This window comes from Mesoplodon bidens, assembly GCF_964165515.1.
Source record: "Mesoplodon bidens genome assembly, chromosome: 8".
Lineage (NCBI taxonomy): Eukaryota > Metazoa > Chordata > Mammalia > Artiodactyla > Ziphiidae > Mesoplodon > Mesoplodon bidens.
In genome coordinates this window covers 104,979,638-104,998,385 of record NC_138165.1, presented here as the reverse complement: position 1 = coordinate 104,998,385, position 18,748 = coordinate 104,979,638, and the positions used below count along the sequence as shown (strand labels likewise).

The 18,748-nt window shown below is 40.1% G+C and overlaps 1 protein-coding gene across 3 annotated transcripts in view; it reads right to left on the bottom strand.

The window, feature by feature from the left end:
- LOC308621985 (nuclear autoantigen Sp-100-like) overlaps nucleotides 1-15,749 on the bottom strand; it is an 88,171-nt gene extending 72,422 nt beyond the window's left edge. For all 3 annotated transcript variants that reach the window (XM_081242961.1, XM_081242962.1, XM_081242963.1), the window contains exon 1: nucleotides 15,589-15,749. In XM_081242961.1, coding sequence (XP_081099087.1) covers nucleotides 15,589-15,620 — 32 coding nt within the window. In that variant the 5' untranslated portion in view covers nucleotides 15,621-15,749. The remainder of the gene's footprint in view (nucleotides 1-15,588) is intronic.
- Between the last annotated feature and the right edge of the window lie 2,999 nt (nucleotides 15,750-18,748).

The window sequence follows — 18,748 nt, the reverse complement described above, 5'->3', positions numbered from 1 at the left end:
ATATTAAGCCTTTGTTATATGTGTTGAAAAATTTTTCTACCTTGTCTCTTAATGTCTGTATTGCTTTTTTTTACATTAAATCTATTAAATCTTCCTCTACCTACTTTCTTTTTTAAATTAATTTTTATTGGAGTATAATTGATTTACAATGTTGTTAGTTTCTGCTGTGCAGCAAAGTGAATCAGTTATACATATACATATATCCACTCTTTTTTAGATTCTTTTCCCATATAGGTCATTACAGAGTATTGTTTTCTCCAGATATAGGCCCAGGAGTGGGATTGCTGGGTCATATGGTAGTTCTATTTTTAGTTTTTAAAGGAACCTCTGTACTGTTCTCCCTAGTGGCTGTACCAATTTACTTTCCTGCCAACAGTGCAAGAGGGTTCTCTTTTCTCCACACCTTCTCCAGCATTTATTGTTTGTAGAGTTTTTGATGATGGCCCTTCTGACTGGTGTGAGGTGATACCTCATTGTAGTTTTGATTTTCATTTCTCTAATAATTTGTGATGTTGAGCATCTTTTTATGTGCTTTTTGGCCATATGTATGTCTTCTTTGGAGAAATGTCTGTTTAGATCTTCCACCCATTTTTTGATTGGGTTGTTTATGTTTTGATATTGAGCTGTATGAATTGCTTGTATATTTTGGAGATTAATCCCTTGTCAGTTGCTCCATTTGCAAAACTTTTCTCCCATTCTATGGGTTGTCTTTTCATCTTGTTTATGGTTTCCTTTGCTGTGCAAAAGCTTTGAAGCTTAATTAGGTCCCATTTGTTTATTTTTGTTTTAATTTTCATTACTCTAGGAGGCGGGTCAGAAAAGATGTTGCTGCGATTTATGTCAAAGAGTGTTCAGCCTATGCTTTCCTCTAAGAGTTTTATAGTATCCTACCTCACATTTAGGTCTTTAATCCATTTTGAGTTAATTTTTGTGTATGGTGTTAGGGAGTGTTCTAATTTCATCCTTTTACATGTAGTTGTCCAGTTTTCCCAGCACCACTTATTGAAGAGGCTGTCTTTTCTCCATTGTGTATTCTTGCCTCCTTTGTCATAGATTAGGTGACCATGGGTGCATAGGTTTATCGCTGGGCTTTCTATCCTGGTCCATTTATCTATATTTCTCTTTTTGTGCCAGTACCATACTGTTTTGATGACTGTAGCTTTGTAGTATAGTCTGAAGTCAGGGAGCCTGATTCCTCCAGCTCTGTGTTTCTTTCTCAAGATTGCTTTCTATTCAGGGTCTTTTGTGTCTCCATACAAATTTAAAAATTTTTATTCTAGTTCCGTGAAAAATTCCATTGGTAATTTGATAAGGATTGCATTGACTCTATAGACTACCTCGGGTAGTACAGTCATTTTGACAATATTGATTCTTCCAGTGGTATATCTTTCCACCTGTTTGTGTCATCTTTGATTTCTTTCATCAGCTTCTCATAGCTTTCAGAGTACAAGTCTTTTGTCTCCTTGGTAGGTTTATTCTTAGGTATTTTATTCTTTTTGATGTGATGGTAAGTGGGATTGTTTCTTTAAAAAGGAAAGAAATCCTGCCATTTAGGACAACATGGATGAACCTAGAGGTTCATTATGCTAAGTTAAATAAAGCTGTCACAGAAGGATAAATACTGCATGATTCCACTTACATGAGGTATCTAAAGTAGTCAAACTAATAGAAGTAGAGAATTGAATGGTGGTTACCAGTGCTGGGGGTGGGAAATGGGTAATTGTTTTTCAATGGGTATAAAGTTTCAGTTATGCAAGATGAATAAGTTCTAGAGATCTACTATAAAACATAGTACCTATAGTTAACAAATACAAAAAGGGGTTTGGAGGTGATGAATATGTTTAGTACCTTGGTTGTAGTGATGGTATCATGTCCAAACTCATCAAGTTTTATGCATTAGATATGTGCAATTTTTTGTATATCAATTATACTTCAATAAATCTTTAAAAAATATAGTTACTCACACAAGGGGAAACTGGAAAGAGGCAAGCCAATTTAGGCTTCTGTATTGTGAAAGGGGCCAGGAATCAGAGGCACCATTACTTCAGAAGACAGATTGAGAGGTGAAAATCAAAACTGGCACAATGAAACTCACCAGTCAACTAGAGGCATCCTTTACACAGAGCCCTAATCAAGTTTTCATGTCTCATTCTTAGATGTAAATGGACATCTGATGGAATCCTTGAGAAGAAACAAATAGTAGGGAAAGAGCTGGAAAGTAACTAACTCTCAAAAAAACCTTGTAATAAATGGAATAAAAAAAAACTATTGTCTTCAGTAGTAGAAAAACAGTATCAGACTCATTTTTCAAAAAAGATGGTATAAAAAAAGAAAGTTTTAAAAAGAGCTTTTGGAAATTAAAAATATGATGGCAGAAATTTAAAAATCACTAGAATGAATGAATGAACTGAGAAAATTTTACAGATGGTAGATTCAAAAGAAAAAAAATATAAAGAACTGCCCCAAGACCCTGAAAAGCAGGAAGCTTGTAGAGGATCAACCTAGGAGACCTAATATCCAACTAACATGAATTCCAAAAGATAGGAGAAAGCAGAAGGGAGGAAATAACTGAAGAACTATTACAAGCAAAATTGTGTCAATTAAAATAAGTAGGTTTCCATTTGAAAGGGCCCTGGAGTACCCAGAACAATGAATAAAACCAACCCTCACACTAAGGCAATTAAAAGAACAAGAGAAATCTCCTGAAAGAACAAACAATGAAACAGACCTCTCCAGTCTGTCAGACCCTGAATTGAAAAAGGAGGTAATAAAATTGCTGAAGGAATTAAGAAACACTATTGATAGAAATGCAGATCACTGTAATAGGGAACTAGAAATTATAAAGAGGAGCCAATCAAATTTAGACAACTCAATTGCTGAGAGGAAAACTGAGCTAAAGGCAACAAATCTGTTGCATTTCTTTACACTAACAATGAAATATCAGAAAGGGAAAGTTAAAAAAATAAAAGCAGTCACTTTTAAAATTGCATCAAAAAAAAAACAACTTAGGAATAAACCTGACCAAGGAAGTAAAAGATTTATATGCTGAGAAGTATAAAACATTGATAAAGGAAATCAAAGATTTCTGCAGAAAAATACAAGACAATATTAGGAGAAGTCCACTTAGTAAGATTTGTATCCATAAGGTCAACAAACTCAAACCAATAGTTTTCCCCTATGCCAGCAATAAAAATTTACAAGATGTAAAAGAAAAATGAGTTCCTGTTTATAAATATAATTGTAAAATGCTTAGCACTAAATTTACCCAATGAGCTTACCATAGGGATCATTAAAAAACAATAACTTTACTATAGAACTTGAATATGTACTTGAATAAATAAAGAGACATGCCATCTTTCTAGTTGGGACCATTCAGAATTTTTTAAATTTTAATTTAATTTAAAATTTAATTTAAACCTATATATTCATTCAATGTCTATTGACTGAATCCCAGAAAGATGGGTTATACTACAGAACATTAACAATTGGTCCCAACATTTATCTAGAAGAGAAAGAACTCAAGAATATCTATGAATATTTTGAAAATAGGAATGATAAAGAGCTTTACCTATAAAGCCATAGTAACTAAAATATTTCAGTGTTGAAAGAGGAATAAAAAAACAGAATCATGGATCAGAACAAGGATCACCTATATATAGAGGTAATCTAGTATATGTTTAAAATGTTATTTCAAATCAGTAGTTAAATGATAAACTACTAAGTTAATGTTGTTGCATAAATGGTCCTTTTTTTGAAGGAAAAAAATGGTAGTTCTGTATCTCATTCCATGTGCAAAAATAAATCTCCCGTGGAATTAAGAAAGAAATATAAACCAACCAAAAAACCAACTAAACAAACTATAAAACATTTTATCTTTCCTTTTTTCTTTCCTTTCTATCAGCCATTCTATTGGCCACTGTCCCTTATTCGAAGAAAATTTTTGCAAATACCTTACCAGGAGTCCTTAAAAAATTCATGATTATTTCCATTTTCACAGAGATTCCATTAAATATCTTGATCTTTCAACTTACTGACCTTCTTATCTCTAATAATCTTGTCTTCCATTTGATTTCTGCAACTTTCTTCCATGGCCATACTTTAGACTTCATCATTTCTCCAATTTGTGCATGCTACAAAATCTCAGACTCAAATATGACCACTGCCTCATCTATTGCAGGTCATGTCTTCTAACACCTGCACTCCAAGGAATCTGTGACCCCCTACCCTCAGGTTCCCAATTCTGCTACTGTTTTTTTTTAATTTTTCATAATTGCTTCTATGTCTTCACTGTTCTTACCCACCTAAATTCATGATATATTGTTATATTCCAGTGTTCTTAACCTTGGCTATACATTAGAATCTACTAAGGAGTTTTAAAACATCCTAACACCCAAATACAACTGGGAAGGGGATCAGTAGGTTCAAAGCTCCCCATCATACAGTCAAGTTCTAGGACTGCTATTAAAATCTGCCTCTTAAATTCACCTTTAACTTCCTCGTTCACATCTCCCTCCAGTGAATTTATCTAATATCTCGATAACCGTGGATAAAATCAGATTAGCCCCTCTTCCACTCATCAGCACCCAAGCTATCTGGAGAAAAAAAGCAAACATGCTAAGTGCTCTCTCTTTAAGTTTATAATCATTAAGCTGAAATGGATTCTCAGTGTTGTTGAGTAATCCTACATCATGCTATTCATTTCACTTTTTCCTTCCCTGAATGACTATTTACAGCTTTTCTATCCTCAAACTCTTCCCACCCTTCCTCTCCCTCTCAACTGAGAATGTAGGTGCAAAACAGAAGAATGTAACTGCATCCTCTCACCATGGGATACATCAGCCTACCTACATGGGCACCCACTGGCCTTCCCTCCTGTTACAGTGCACAGATTGCCTCTCTTCAGCCTAAGGACAATCCACCCACTTGGGCACTGTTTTCCATTACCTCTCCCTGACTCAGGCACAATCAATACAGAATCATTCTTTCTCACTTCTGCCTCATCAACTTTTCCTTCTCTATTGGACTATTACTATCAACATACAGCATGCTTTAATATTACCCATTTAAAAATCTCCCTACACTCAGTATACCTCTCCTGTTGTGTTTCTCGTTTGAAATTGCTGTCCATATTAACTGTCTCCACTTTTCCACCTCAGTCTCTCTTGCATGCATTCAAGTTTTACGCCTACCAATACCCTATACATAATATTCTGGGTTTATGTTTTCCCTGACCTCCACACTGCCAAACCCAAAGGCCAATTCTCAGTCCTCCTCTTACTTTATCCCTCAACCTCATGGACATTGATAAACTTCTCCCTTCTGGAAATGCTTTCTTCATTTGGCTCCTGAGAGCCATGCCTTTATGGCTTTCCAACTATCTCCTTGGCTATTCCTGCTCTTTTGCATGTATTCAACTCCTCAGGGACAGTTCTCTTACCTCTTTTCTATCTGCACTCCTTCCCTGTGTAATCTTATCTATTCCCATGGCTTTGGATACCAGCCACACATGGACAATTCCCAAATGTGCATCTCTATCTCATATCTCTCCCCTGGACTCCAGATTTATATTCAACCGTCTTCACTTTGATGACACAGGTAGGCTTTTTAAAATTAGCAGGCAGCAACTGATCACTGATCTTCTGAGTCACCTCTTGAAACCTGCTTATTTTCTAATTTTTCCATATATAGGATCTATATAGTAAATACATATAACAGTACCTATGAGGTATATGCTCTTATTATCCCATTTTACGGATGAAGAAACAGAGGTACAGAGTTGTTAAGCAATATCCCCAAGGCCACATAATTATTGAAGAACAGAGTGAGGCTTTGGACCAGAGTCCAGGCCCTTTAATCACTACACAATGTTGCCATCTAGGCAAATGACAACTCTCTCCTTTAATTTCTTTGGCTAAAACATTTCCAGTCTTCTATGACACTTCTCTTCCTCTCATACTTAATGTTTGATCCATCTTTGACTGTTCTTGGCTTTACCATAGAAATATATCCAGTATCCCACCCTTTTTCTTTATATTCATTACACCAACCTGGTCCCAACCACCATCATCTCTTGCCTGGCTACTGTAATAGTTACCAACTAGTCTTCTTGTTTCCACTCATGTCATATTGCAGCTGTTCTCCAAACATCAAACATAAGCAAAAGAGATCTTTTAAAAACTGAAATCAGATTACTTCACTCTATTGAAAACCCTCCAATGACTCCCCACTCTATTTTGAATAAAATATAAAGTCTTGACCATGACCCATGGAAACATGACCTCCCACCTCATTTTCTACTACTCCTCTTCTAGATCACTGCCCTTTGGCACCTTAACCTCCAAGCCTTCTTCAGACATTCCAAGCATGTTTCTATGCCTGACTTTTCATTGTCTGTTTCCTCTACTTAGAACATTTCTTCAGGAATTGGCATGGTGCTTTTCCTCAATGCATTCATGACTCTCATCAAATACTAACCTCTCAGAAAGCCTTCCCAGGACATCCTGTCTAAAACTGCACTCCCATTACACTCTATCCATGTACCCCATATGCTTTTTTCTTTATACTCTTACAACTTTCTGTCATTAAATTATACATTTATTTGTTCATCTGTTTACTATTTGTCTCTCACTGGAATGTCATTTCCATTAGGGCAGGGACTTGGTCTGCTTTGCTCACCATTATATTCCAGCATCTCATTAAGTTCTGAAAACATGGTATCAGGAAATATTTGTGAATGAATGAATAAAGTATTAATATAATATATAGGAGAATACGGTTAGAATTCTGAGTATATAAAAGGCATTTTAAGAAAAGCATAAGGAGGATAACATTGGTAAACTTGAGGATAAAAATGGATATGGATACATGTACCCCAATGTTAATAGCGGCATTATTTAAATTGCCAAGATATGGAAGCAACTTAAGTGCCCATCAACAGATGAAGGGATAAATAAGGCATGATGCACACACACACACACATTGGAATATTACTCAGCCATTAAAAAAATAAAATTTTGCTATTTGCAACAATGTAAATGGGCCTAGAGTATTGTGCTTAGTGAGACAAGTCAGATAGAAAAAGACAAATACTCTATGTTATCACTTATATGTGGAATCTAAAATATAAAACAAATGACTGTATATAACAAAACAGCAACAGATTTACAGATATAGGGAACAAGCTAGTGGTTACCAGTGAGGAGAGGGAAGTGGGGAGGGGCAAGATAGGCGTATGAGATTAAGAGACACAAACTACTATGTATAAAATAAATAAGCAACAGGGATATATTGTATAGCACATGGAAATATAGCCATTATTTTGTAATAACTTTAAATGGAGTATAATCTATAAAAAATTGAATCACTGTGTTGTACACCTAAAACTCATGTAATATTGTAAATCAACTCTACTTCAATTAAAAATAATAAAAATAAGAAAAAAATTGTATGTGATTTTTGAATAAAATGGGAAAATGAAACTAGACTATAGGTTAACCCTTGTCAGTATCCACATACATATTACAAAATAATGTAAACAAAAATTCATCAGAGGGTAGGATCGAACAGTTTGAGGCAGGCCAGAAGTCCAGTATAGAACAGTTAGAAGAGCTGGGTAGAATACCAGAAAACTATTTTAAAGGGACTAGAGAGCTACAGAAGCAACAGAGTCTGCAGAGACTAAGGTTCTAGAGACTGGAGACCTTTGGGAGCTGAGAAGCTATAATTGTTATTTTTCAGGGTGGTGGCTGGTATTTGCTGATTCTGGGAACAGAGGCTGAGAATTTGGGCTTGGCCAAGACCAAAGAGTGTTACTCTGAGCAGGGAACACAGAGAGCCTGTGACAGTCACACAGGACTGGAGACTTGAGGGGCCTCAACACACAACCCGTTCTTCTTCCCAAGATATTTGGTAAAGTTTTTAAGGCCAGGAGGCTGGAATGACTATGTAAAAAGTCTCTGAAAAGCAAAGCAGAATTACCTGAAGGCTCACCATGCAGAAAAGTCAAAGACAGTCATGATGAGGTCCAGAGAACATAAAGGGAGAGAGTTGAAAGCTCTGAAGGGAGTGGTGATCTGGCTTTGGAATCTGTAGCCTTTTTGTCCCATGAGAGCACTTGTAAATTCTGAACATAGCTAGAAGCTGAGAATCTGGACCTGGCACAGGCAAAGGGCTGTAGCTGGAGGACAAAGAAACTAGCAGAACTTCTGATGGTCATTTGGAGTTGGAGTGCAAAGTTAGAGACTTCAAGGAAATTAAAAACTTGGTTGGTTTTCTCAAGAACTTTTTTCAATTCTAAAGCTGCATGAAGAAAGAGGGTGAAAATATGACAAAAGCTTTGAAAAGCAGAGAAAACTTGATTGCTCTCTCTCAGTTGAAAGCCCTGGATGTCCTCATCTGTGATCAGGGCAAACCAAAGGTATATTAAATCTTATCAAAAAATGCATACTAATCTTGAGTCCTTTCATGCCCTGAATGTGTAATGTAGTCTGCCTCATTGTTTTGCTTGCTTAGCAGAGGAAAGGGGAATCACTCTTATGTGGAAGAGAATATTTGGGGGCTCTATGTCTTGCACACACAATGTCTGGCATTCAATCAAAAATTAATAGGCATGTCAAAAGATAGGACTATAGGACCAAACCAAGAAAAAAAAAGATGATGGAAGCAAGTGCACAGATGATCCAGAGACTGGACTTAGCACATAAAATCTGTGATTAACATTGTCAAGAAAATGGACGAAACGGTGGAGAAAGTAGAAAGTCAGATAATTCTACCAGAGAATTGGAATCTACAAAAAATAATGAAATGGAATATTTAGATCTAAAAATACAATTTTAAAAATGAAACCTGTTGGTAGTATTTAGCAGAAGATTGGATTAAAAAGACGAAACTTGTCGATTGGCTAACTAGAAGATAGATACCTCAATAAAAGACATCCAACTAAAGTACAGACATTTAAAAAATGGAAAAATGCAGAAAAGCATGAAAGGAATATGTGAGAGACAGTCAAAAGGTCTAGTATCATCTACTTTTGAGTCCTAGAAAGAGAGAGGAGGAAACTGGGGGGAGGGCAGAAGAAATATTTGAAGAGTTAACGGCTAAGGATTTTCTAAAACAGATACAAGACATTAACTCACAAATTCAAGCAACTGTGAAAACACCAACAGGTTAAATGCAAAACAAAAACAATAAAAAAACAAACAAACAAACAAATCTAGACGCACTACAGTTTAAATGCTAAGAGAAAAATCCTAGAAGCAGTCAGAGAAAACTTCAAGAGCTACAATCAAACCTCAAGCCATAAACTTTGAAAAATGGCAGTTAATCAATCATCAATCAATCATTTAGTCAATGACCATAAGTTTCTGGTGTGGTAGCTCAGGATTCAAAACATCTCAATCTCTCCCAACTCCCACAAGCAGTACAGAGTTCTGTTGAAAAAACTTGAGTTGGAAAAAGCATTTAAACATGTTATTAATCATAGAAGAGATGAAACCACGGTAAGGATTTGCCAGGCAAAAGTAAAGGGGAAGGAGAAACCAGAGAGGTAAGCAAAGCACAGAGACACTTTTGAGTTGAGGGCATTTGCTGACCCCCGAGAATCAGGACCTCAGGTTTGACAGCCTTAAGGAGTAAGAGAGACAGAAATAAAGTCTAGAGTCCACACAGGGTGGAGAGTCCAATGGGAGTCCAGACCCTGACCTTGACATATTCATGGTGAGAATAAGTGTAGGGACATCTCTGAATTTACTGAATTCTATTCCCAGTTAAATTACCTGGGTTCCCCGAGGTTCTCTCAGCCCCTGAACATGTGCTAAACAGTTCCCAAATTGGTGCATCCCGAGGCACCTGGTTGTAGCAAACAGAAATCCTTTCCAAAGCCTAGTACCTTCACTGTGGTCCCAGATTTTACCTATAAATAATTTTTCTAAATACGATGCTAGTACATAGTCAAAGATAACCAGCTATATGAGCAAAATAATCTTTGTGAATAGAGTGTGGAAAGGAAAAAAATAGTAACTTTATAGTGGAAAAGCCTGGCAAACACTACCTAAACCAAATGATCAAGGTCAGCATTCCTGGTGATAAGTCAGGTTGACATATCTCCTGATATGAGGTGATGAGAAGGGCATTTCACCTCTGTGGTTTTCTTTCATAAAACCTGTAACCCCAGTATAATCATGAGAAAGACATCAAGACAAACCCAAACTGAAAGATTCTACAAAATGCCTGATCAGTACTCTTCAAACTGTCAAGGTTGTGAAAGACAAGGAAAGACTGAGAAACTGTCACAGACCAGAAGAGAAGAAGTGATGGGATGGCTCAATGCAATGTGGTATACTGGATTCAGTCCTGCAAAAGAAAACGGACATTGGTGGAAAAACTGGTGAAACTGAAAAAAGTCTGCGCTTTAGTTAGCAGTAACCTACTAATATTGGGTTTTATTAGTTTTGACAAATGTACCACAATAACGTAAGAGGATAATAACACAGGAAATGAAACTGGGTGTACAGTATTAGAGACTACTGTACTATCTTTGCAACTTTTCTGTAAATATAACATTATTCCAAAATAAAACGTTTATTTAAAAAAAGAAATTTGTGAGTGAGAACTGGCAGAAACAACAGAAAACAAGGTCACAAACACCTCATATATTGAAAGTATCAGATGCCAAATATAAAACTTCTTTAATCTGTGTAAGTTTTTTTATTAAAAAAGAAAACCTATAGCAAACATCATTCATAATTGTATAATGATAAAGGACTTCCCTTTGGGACTGGAATCAAGATAGAGATGATTACTATCACTACTTATATTCGCCATGTACAAAGTCCTAGCCCACACAGTAAGGCAAGAAAAAGAAGTAGGAAGTATAAGAATTAGATTGAAAGTAAAAAAATAGTCATTACGTATACATTATATAAATGTATATCTATATAAAAAAAATATATATCTCCATACAATTTATTAGAATTTTTTAAAGTTTGGCAGTTTCAATTTATTTTTGTATCAGTAACAAGCAGCTAGAAAGGTGACTTTTAAATTATATAGATATCATAGCACAAAGATCTCAAGTATCTATGAATAAATCTAGCAGAAGTATAAGACTTCTAGACAGAAAAGTTTAAATTTTATTAGAAAATATTTAAAAATGAATATATATATATATATATATATACCATATTAATGAGATGGAAGACAAGATTGTAAAGATGTCAATTCTCTTCAAATTGACCTATAGAGTCAATGCAATCCTAACCAAAATCTCGACAAGATTTTGACAAGCTGATTTGGAGATGCAAAGGGCCAAGACACTTTGGAAGAAGAAAAGAACATGGGAAGATTTACTCTATAAGAGTTCACATGAAGCTGCTGTTGCCATGACAGTGTGGAAACGCATAAGGAGAGGCTGTCATAGGTCAATGGCAGAGAAGAGAGTGCACAGAAACAGACCCTGCACATATGGCCCCTTGGCTAATGGGAAAGGGATCACTGCAGATCATTGGGGAAAGGGATGGTTTAACAGATTAAAGGATTCTCAGACAAAAATTCATAAGAATTAAAGTAGAAGCTTTAACCGTAGATCAGACAGGAAGTAATTTGGTCTCAGATAAGACAGGAAATGTGGGGGGGAAAAAACAAAAACATTCACTCAGCTTAAGCCTGTGGGTGGTGGGACAGCTGCCCAGGTCATGCTGGAATGAAATGGGCTGTAAAACCAGGGCAGGCATGTGAACAAGAAAGTAAAGCAACTCTTGAAACCAAACTGCAAATAGAATCAATCTGGAAGGATAACCCGGAGGATGAAGAAAACATCCCCAAAACACTGAACATCACACAAAACCTAAATAATAAAGCAAGAGCGTGAAGATAGGGTGATAAAATAACAATATGTGACTTCAAGTGGAGTTGGAAGAGCTGTAGAAACAAATTAAGATCCCCCCAAATAAACAAATCAACTTGAAAAAAACCCAAGAAACCAAAAACTACTAAAAATTAAATAATTGTCATGAAGAAAAGTTTGAGACAACCATCATGAGCAGAAAGTAAAAAGCTAACGAGATGAAAGATTAGGGACAGATAAAAGCTGTGAAGGCTGAAGTTGCTCCAGTGGAAGAATAATTTTGCCCCAAAATTGAAAAAGAAAATTGTTTTGGTGATACTAGAGGAGAAACTTACCCTGAAGTAAAGGTAGAACTGAATCTATCACCTTAAAAACACAAGGGCTATAGTTAAAGGCTGTGCACATGGAATTTATCAATAACTTTCTGCATCACTTTATTTATTCATAATAACAAGGGTACATCTATTTTATAAAATCAATACAATAATAAGGCTGTACTTTAAAGTTTAAGCTTTAATAAGATAAAGTCACCACAACAAAGTGAAAGGGCAAGGAAAGTATATTTATAAGTTTCAGAATTTTAGCAAATTCTCCCTTACAGTTAAGGAAAGAACAATCATCTCAACTCACTAACACTGGCAATAAATCAACCAGCACTTCATAAAGAGGCCAATAAACAAAAAAACTGTTCAACCTCTCATGTAATCAGGAGAGTAAAGTTAACAAGATGCAACTCTTGATGCATCACCTCTGCAAAGTTTGGGTGTGGGGAGATGGCTCACCTAAATCTTGTAGGTGAATACATTGGTTCAGCTACTTAGGCCGTTTGCAGAATCTATAAACAATTACATATTAGTACACTTTGTCTCAGCAATTCCATTTTTTTGGTTATTGACACAAGGCAAACACTTTTATATGTACAAAAATATAAAGAAATACACAATCGTTGTTATCACTGCTTCTTGGTAAAAGTGAACAACTGAAAATGATCTAACTGTCTGTCAATAGGGTGGGGAGGAGGGATGTTTTAAAAACCATGGTGTATGGGGCTTCCCTGGTGACGCAGTGGTTAGGAACCCGCCTACCAATGCAAGGGACATGGGTTTGAGCCCTGGTCTGGGAAGATCCCACATGCTGCGGAGCAACTAAGCCCGTGCGCCACAGCTAGTGAGCCTGCGCTCTAGAGCCCGCGAGCCACAACTACTGAAGCCTGCATGCTGCAACTACTGAAGCCCACATGCCTAGAGCCCATGCTCTGCAACAAGAGAAGCCGCTGCAATAAGCCTGCACCCCGCAACAAAGACCCAACGCAGCCAAAAGTAAAAAAACAAAACAAACAAACAAAAAACTATGGTGTAGTCAGAATGGCCATCATCAAAAAGTCTATACATTCTAAATGCTGGAGACGGTGTGGAGAAAAGAGAACCCTCTTACACTGCTGGTGGGAATGTAAATTGATACAGCTACTATGGAGAATAGTATGGAGATTCCTTAAAAAACTAAAAATAGAGCTACCATATGATCCAGCAATCCCACTCCTGGGCATATATCTGGAGAAAACCATACTTGGAAAAGATACATGCACACCAATGTTCATAGCAGCACTATTTACAATAGCCAAGATGTGGAAGCAACCTAAATGTCCATCAACAGATGAATGGAGAAAGAAGATTGGTATATTTATACAATGGAATATTATTCAGCCATAAAAAAAGAACGAAATAATGCCATTTGCAGCAACATGGAGGGACCTAGAGGTGAAGTAAGTCAGACAGAGAAAGACAAATCTCATATGATATCACTTATTTGTGGAATCTAAAAAATGATACAAATGAACTTATTTACAAAACAGAAACAGACTCACAGACTTATGGTTACCAAAGGGGAAACGTGGGGGGAGGGATAAATTAGGAATTTTGGAGTAACATATACACACTAGTATATAAAGTAGACAGACAACAAGGACCTACTGTATAGCACAGGGAACTATACTCAATATTTTGTAAAACCTATATGGGAAAAGAATCTGAAAAAGAATATATATTTTTATATGTATATATGTGTGTGTGTGTGTGTGTGTGTATATATATATATAACTGAATTACTTTGCTCTACACCTGAAACTAACTAACACCATATTGCAAATCAACTATACTTCAATTAAATAAACAAACAATAAAAACGATGGTGTATCCATTCTACGGGATAGTATTGGGTTGGCCAACAAGTTCGTTTGGATTTTTCTGTAACCTCTTACGGAACTTTTTGGCCAACCCAACATATAGCTGTTAAAAAGAATGAGAAGAGCCTATGGCTATTAAAGTAAGTGAAAATGCAAAATCGCATTCACAATATGAATCCACTTTTTAAAAAACAGGATTCAAATTTTGTATTTAAGAAAATGAGTTATATATGTAAATGCAAAGAAAAGGATCTGGAAGGTTATGCCTGTGACTCTAACAGGACTGGTATTGGAAGCTGCAAGGGGGTGAGTGGTGAACGGGACTTTTCCCCTCTATATACTTCTGTATAGTTTGAAATTTCATGAGCAAGAATGCATAATGTATTTCTTTTGTATTAAAAAATCAAAAAATTTAAAATATTAAATAATGGTATTTCTGACCCATTACTAGAGAAAAAGATAAGATTTCTACTCTTTTTCTTGTAGAGGTGTAACCAGTTCCAGAACAGAAAATGAAACCAAACATAAAATTACTCAGCCTGTTGAGGTGGATGGACCTAGAGTCTGTCATACAGAGTGAAGCAAGTCAGAAAGAGAAAGACAAATACTGTATGCTGACACATATATATGGAATTTAAGAAAAAAAATGTCATGAGGAACATAGGGGTAAGACAGGAATAAAGACACAGATCTACTAGAGAATGGACTTGAGGATATGGGGAGGGGGAAGGGGAAGCTGTGACAAAGAGAAAGAGCAGCATGGACATATATACACCACCAAACGTAAGGTAGATAGCTAGTGGGAAGCAGCCGCAGAGCACAGGGAGATCAGCTCGGTGCTTTGTGACCACCTGGAGGGGTGGGATAGGGAGGGCGGGAGGGAGACGCAAAAGGGAGGGGATATGGGAACATATGTATATGTATATGTATAACTGATTAAATTTGTTAAATAAAAAAAAAAATTACTCAGCCTGTGCTAGCTCTTTGCAGTTTGGGGTATTTCTCTTCCCGTTCATTTCTTTGCTCAGGATCGCTGGAGGAAGAACCCAGGCCTCCAGCCAGAAGTGGGAATGGTGGTCCCGTCCCAGGCCTCCAGCTAGAAGTGGGAATGGTGGTCCCGTCCACAGGACAAGTACGAGACCGACAGCACCATCCAGGGTTTGTGAATAAATCAGGGGTTTCTCCTGAATTTTTTATTTTCGAAACTACCTTCTTTGAAATGACCTACGTGAAGGTAGAACTGACCTGAGGGAAACGACAGTGATCTGGGGTCACAAGGAAATAAATCCTTGCTGCAAAGCCTCAGGAAGGACTGCCGCCTTCATACAGGCCTGCCAGCTGAGCAGTAGCTGCAAAACAAGTAGTCACCTGTGTTGTGGCTGCAGCCCTGCTGCAGTTTAAAATCCGATTTCCTCATTATACATTCCTGCCCTTCATTACACTGCAGGTGACTGTTCCCTTACGCCAGGCATAAAGCAGAGGTTTAGTGCAGAGTCCAAAGGACAGCACGGAAGCAGCAGCGTGGCCAGAGGGAAAGGTGGGAGGAAGCGGGAGAAAGACTGACCTGCTGATGAGCTCGCCGCCCCCACCAGCCATCTTCCTGCCCAGCCTGCCCTGGGCCTGAGCTTGGCCTCCGACCCCTCCAGGCTCCCCAGCCTCGGTGCGGGGAGGCTGCTGGAGCCCTGAGCCCTGAGCCCTGAGCAGGAAGTCTGCTCTGAGACTCACCCGGAGATGACTCCGCCCAAGCAGGGAAAAGGGAAGTAAGTGAAAGTACCTGTCGGTGAGCTGTGCTGTGCAGACATCCTCCCTCTTCTCGCAACCCCACTGCTGTGCTTCCAGCCATCCTGACGTGAGGTCCCAGGGATGAAAGTCAAGGCGTGACAGTCAGGGCCTGGAGGGCCAGGGGAGGAGCAGGGCCAGCCCTCAGGGGTCCACCTGTTTGTGCAAAGACAGCAACAACTTCTGCATGACCCCAACTGTCCCCATTCTCCTGCCTTCACAGAGCGGTTCAGAGCTTAGTACACGGCCGGGGTAAACCCCATGTGTGCGCCTTCCCCTTGCCGAGATGACCATGGTGGGGAGAGGGAAAGACAGAGACTCACATCTTTTCTCCAGGCTGTGGGAGAGCCTGCACTGACGCATTTAGGTCGCAGCGTGTGGACACGGACCAGGAGAGAGCCCAAATGCTCAGCTTTATAAAGTGGAGAGAATGTTCTTAGTATTCCTGGAAATCAGCCAGAGGTAGGAGAAAAATCTCCAAGGCCCTGGGACCAGAGGCTGGAACCAAGGTGGTGACAAGGGTTGACCTCTTAGGTGCAAGGGCCTAAGGCGCCCCGACTATAGGGTTGCTTCACAACTGCAGCCAGGGGTGATGAGGAGAAACCTGGGAAGCAGTCATGGGAATGCCAAGGGGCAAAAGCTTCTCTTTGGATGGAGATGGAGGCTGGAACCCAGATAACCTAGAAATGAAAAGGCAGGTGACCCCAGCTGAGAGGGTGACCCTTGGCCCTGAAGTTGTGCACAGGTTTTTCCACTCAGATTCTGAGTCATCATTCCACAAAGAATGAGAAGTGACCAGAAGACTCACCTGAGTCAGCATAAAAGCAAAGCATATTTGAAGATGATGGGGAAGGTTCGTACCTTCTCTCCACTCCTGTTCTTTCTTTCCCCCAAAGAAGTGAGCATCACATCTCAGTGGTTGGGACAGACCCCAGGACACGGATGAGGACATCTTTTCCAGTGGACAGGGTCTCAGTGGTACCACGTCCTGCACACGTGTGGACCCCTCTCTCCCTCCCTCACTTTGGGGGGGGCGTAGAAGGACTAGTAAGCCGAGCCTCTGTTGGGCACAACCGTCCTCTGCTCCTGACTCCATGGGGCATGGGGTCCAGACAAGGCTGGCACAGACCGCACCTGCCGTTTCCAGTGTCCCCTCTCCCTCTTCTCTCTGTCCCTGGGCAGCTGGTGGCTCAGGCCACTGCCGTGCTGGCTGTTGACATAAATGTGCAGTGGGGACCAGAGGCTTGTCCCTGACACCAGACAGTAGGACCTGGGATCTGAGCTTGAAGGGCAGAAGGAAGCAGCAGCAGCTGCCAGAGTGGCCACTGGGGCCAGAGGATCAAGACCCTCCGCTCCTCCGTGGGTGTAGAAGTGGAGTGGAGTGGGCGCCTGGGACCTAAGTGGTTACACTCAGGCCCTGCTCCATTGTCCCCTTCCAGGGGCAGCACATCAGTCAGTGGGACTGGCCTGGACCCCCTGCTCCTCCCTCCTCCTGGGAGACTCTCTGGGTAGAAGGGGTGAGTCTGCTTGTTCCTTGTTGGGTCTCCCTGGGCTTGTCCTTCCTGCAGGGCCAGGGCTCTGTCAGCCCTTCCAAGTCAAGTGCACAGAGACAGGGGCCTGGGGAGTGGGGCGGGGTGGGGTGTGACTGATTGGAGCTGTGTAAGACTGTGTGGATAAGCCCAATTCTGAGGTTCCGTTTTAAGGATCTCTTTTTTTTTTTTTTTTTTTTTTGCGGTATGCAGACCTCTCACTGTTGTGGCCTCTCCCGTTGCGGAGCACAGGCTCCGGGTGCGCAGGCTCAGCGGCCATGGCTCACGGGCCTAGCTGCTCCGCGGCATGTGGGATCCTCCCAGACCGGGGCACGAACCCGCGTCCCTGCATCGGCAGGCAGACTCTCAACCACTGTGCCATCAGGGAAGCCCCAGGGATCTCTTTTTTGCTACATGGTAAGCCACATCACTAAGCCCCATCCAGCTTTTATCATGAAGAAAACTACTATTTTGATCCCCATCTGTCTCACCTTTTTGCCTGTCAGTTGGTTTTGAACTCAATTGGGGAGGGTTTATACACAGAATTTGGGGTTCTTCTCTGTGACTTTCACCTTCCTGGGATTTTCCCCTCTCTCCCCAGAAAGCCTGGTTGCCCTGGGCTTCTTCCCGGCTTTGCTGACCAGAAAGAAGGTGGGCTTCCTACCAAAGTTTTGGCCACCCCATGTAAGGTTGCGACTGCTCTCAAGCAGAGTAATAATAAACAGGAAACATTTTTTCTAGCGGCTTCCCTTGAGTTATGACTTCCCTCTACCATCAGCCTGCTTTTGTTCACTTTCTAGAAGCCATAGGCAACTGTTCTTTGCATATTGCCCTCATAGGGACATCTTCCACCCAGTTTACTCAGGGAGAGCTGGAGAACCCTGTTCTCTCCTCCAGACAGAAGGCCCGGTCCTCTCCACCCAGATAGCAGGGTGTGTGCTGATGCTCTGGAACCCGCACTGGGAGGTTCAGGCTGAAGGGTGGAGCCCAGGACCTCAGGAGCATCGGTCTTACTGCAGTTCCCAGGGACACAGGCACACTCCCCCCAAGTAAGACCACAGCCAGACTCCTTTACAGCCAACAGCCCACATATGCGTCCAGGTAAATGGAACTGACAGGGGCGATGGGCTTAGTGGCCGTCCTTGCCCTTGGCTGTCCAGGGTGGTGGAGTAGATGCTCTCCTTTCTAACATGATGACCGACTCAGCCTTAATCTCCAAAGCACAGGCAATGGAACTACAGTCAACCTGTTCCATTCGATTCAGGAATGTGCCCCCCAGGCTCTGTGGCCTCTCAGACTGGCCTGGGACCACCCCATTCCTCCCCTTAGACATCAGAGCTCACTGATGGTCCCCGGGTGGGTTCTGCCAGTCAGTTTCATTTTCCTTGGCTGTCCAGCCTCCTCCACCCCTTTCCT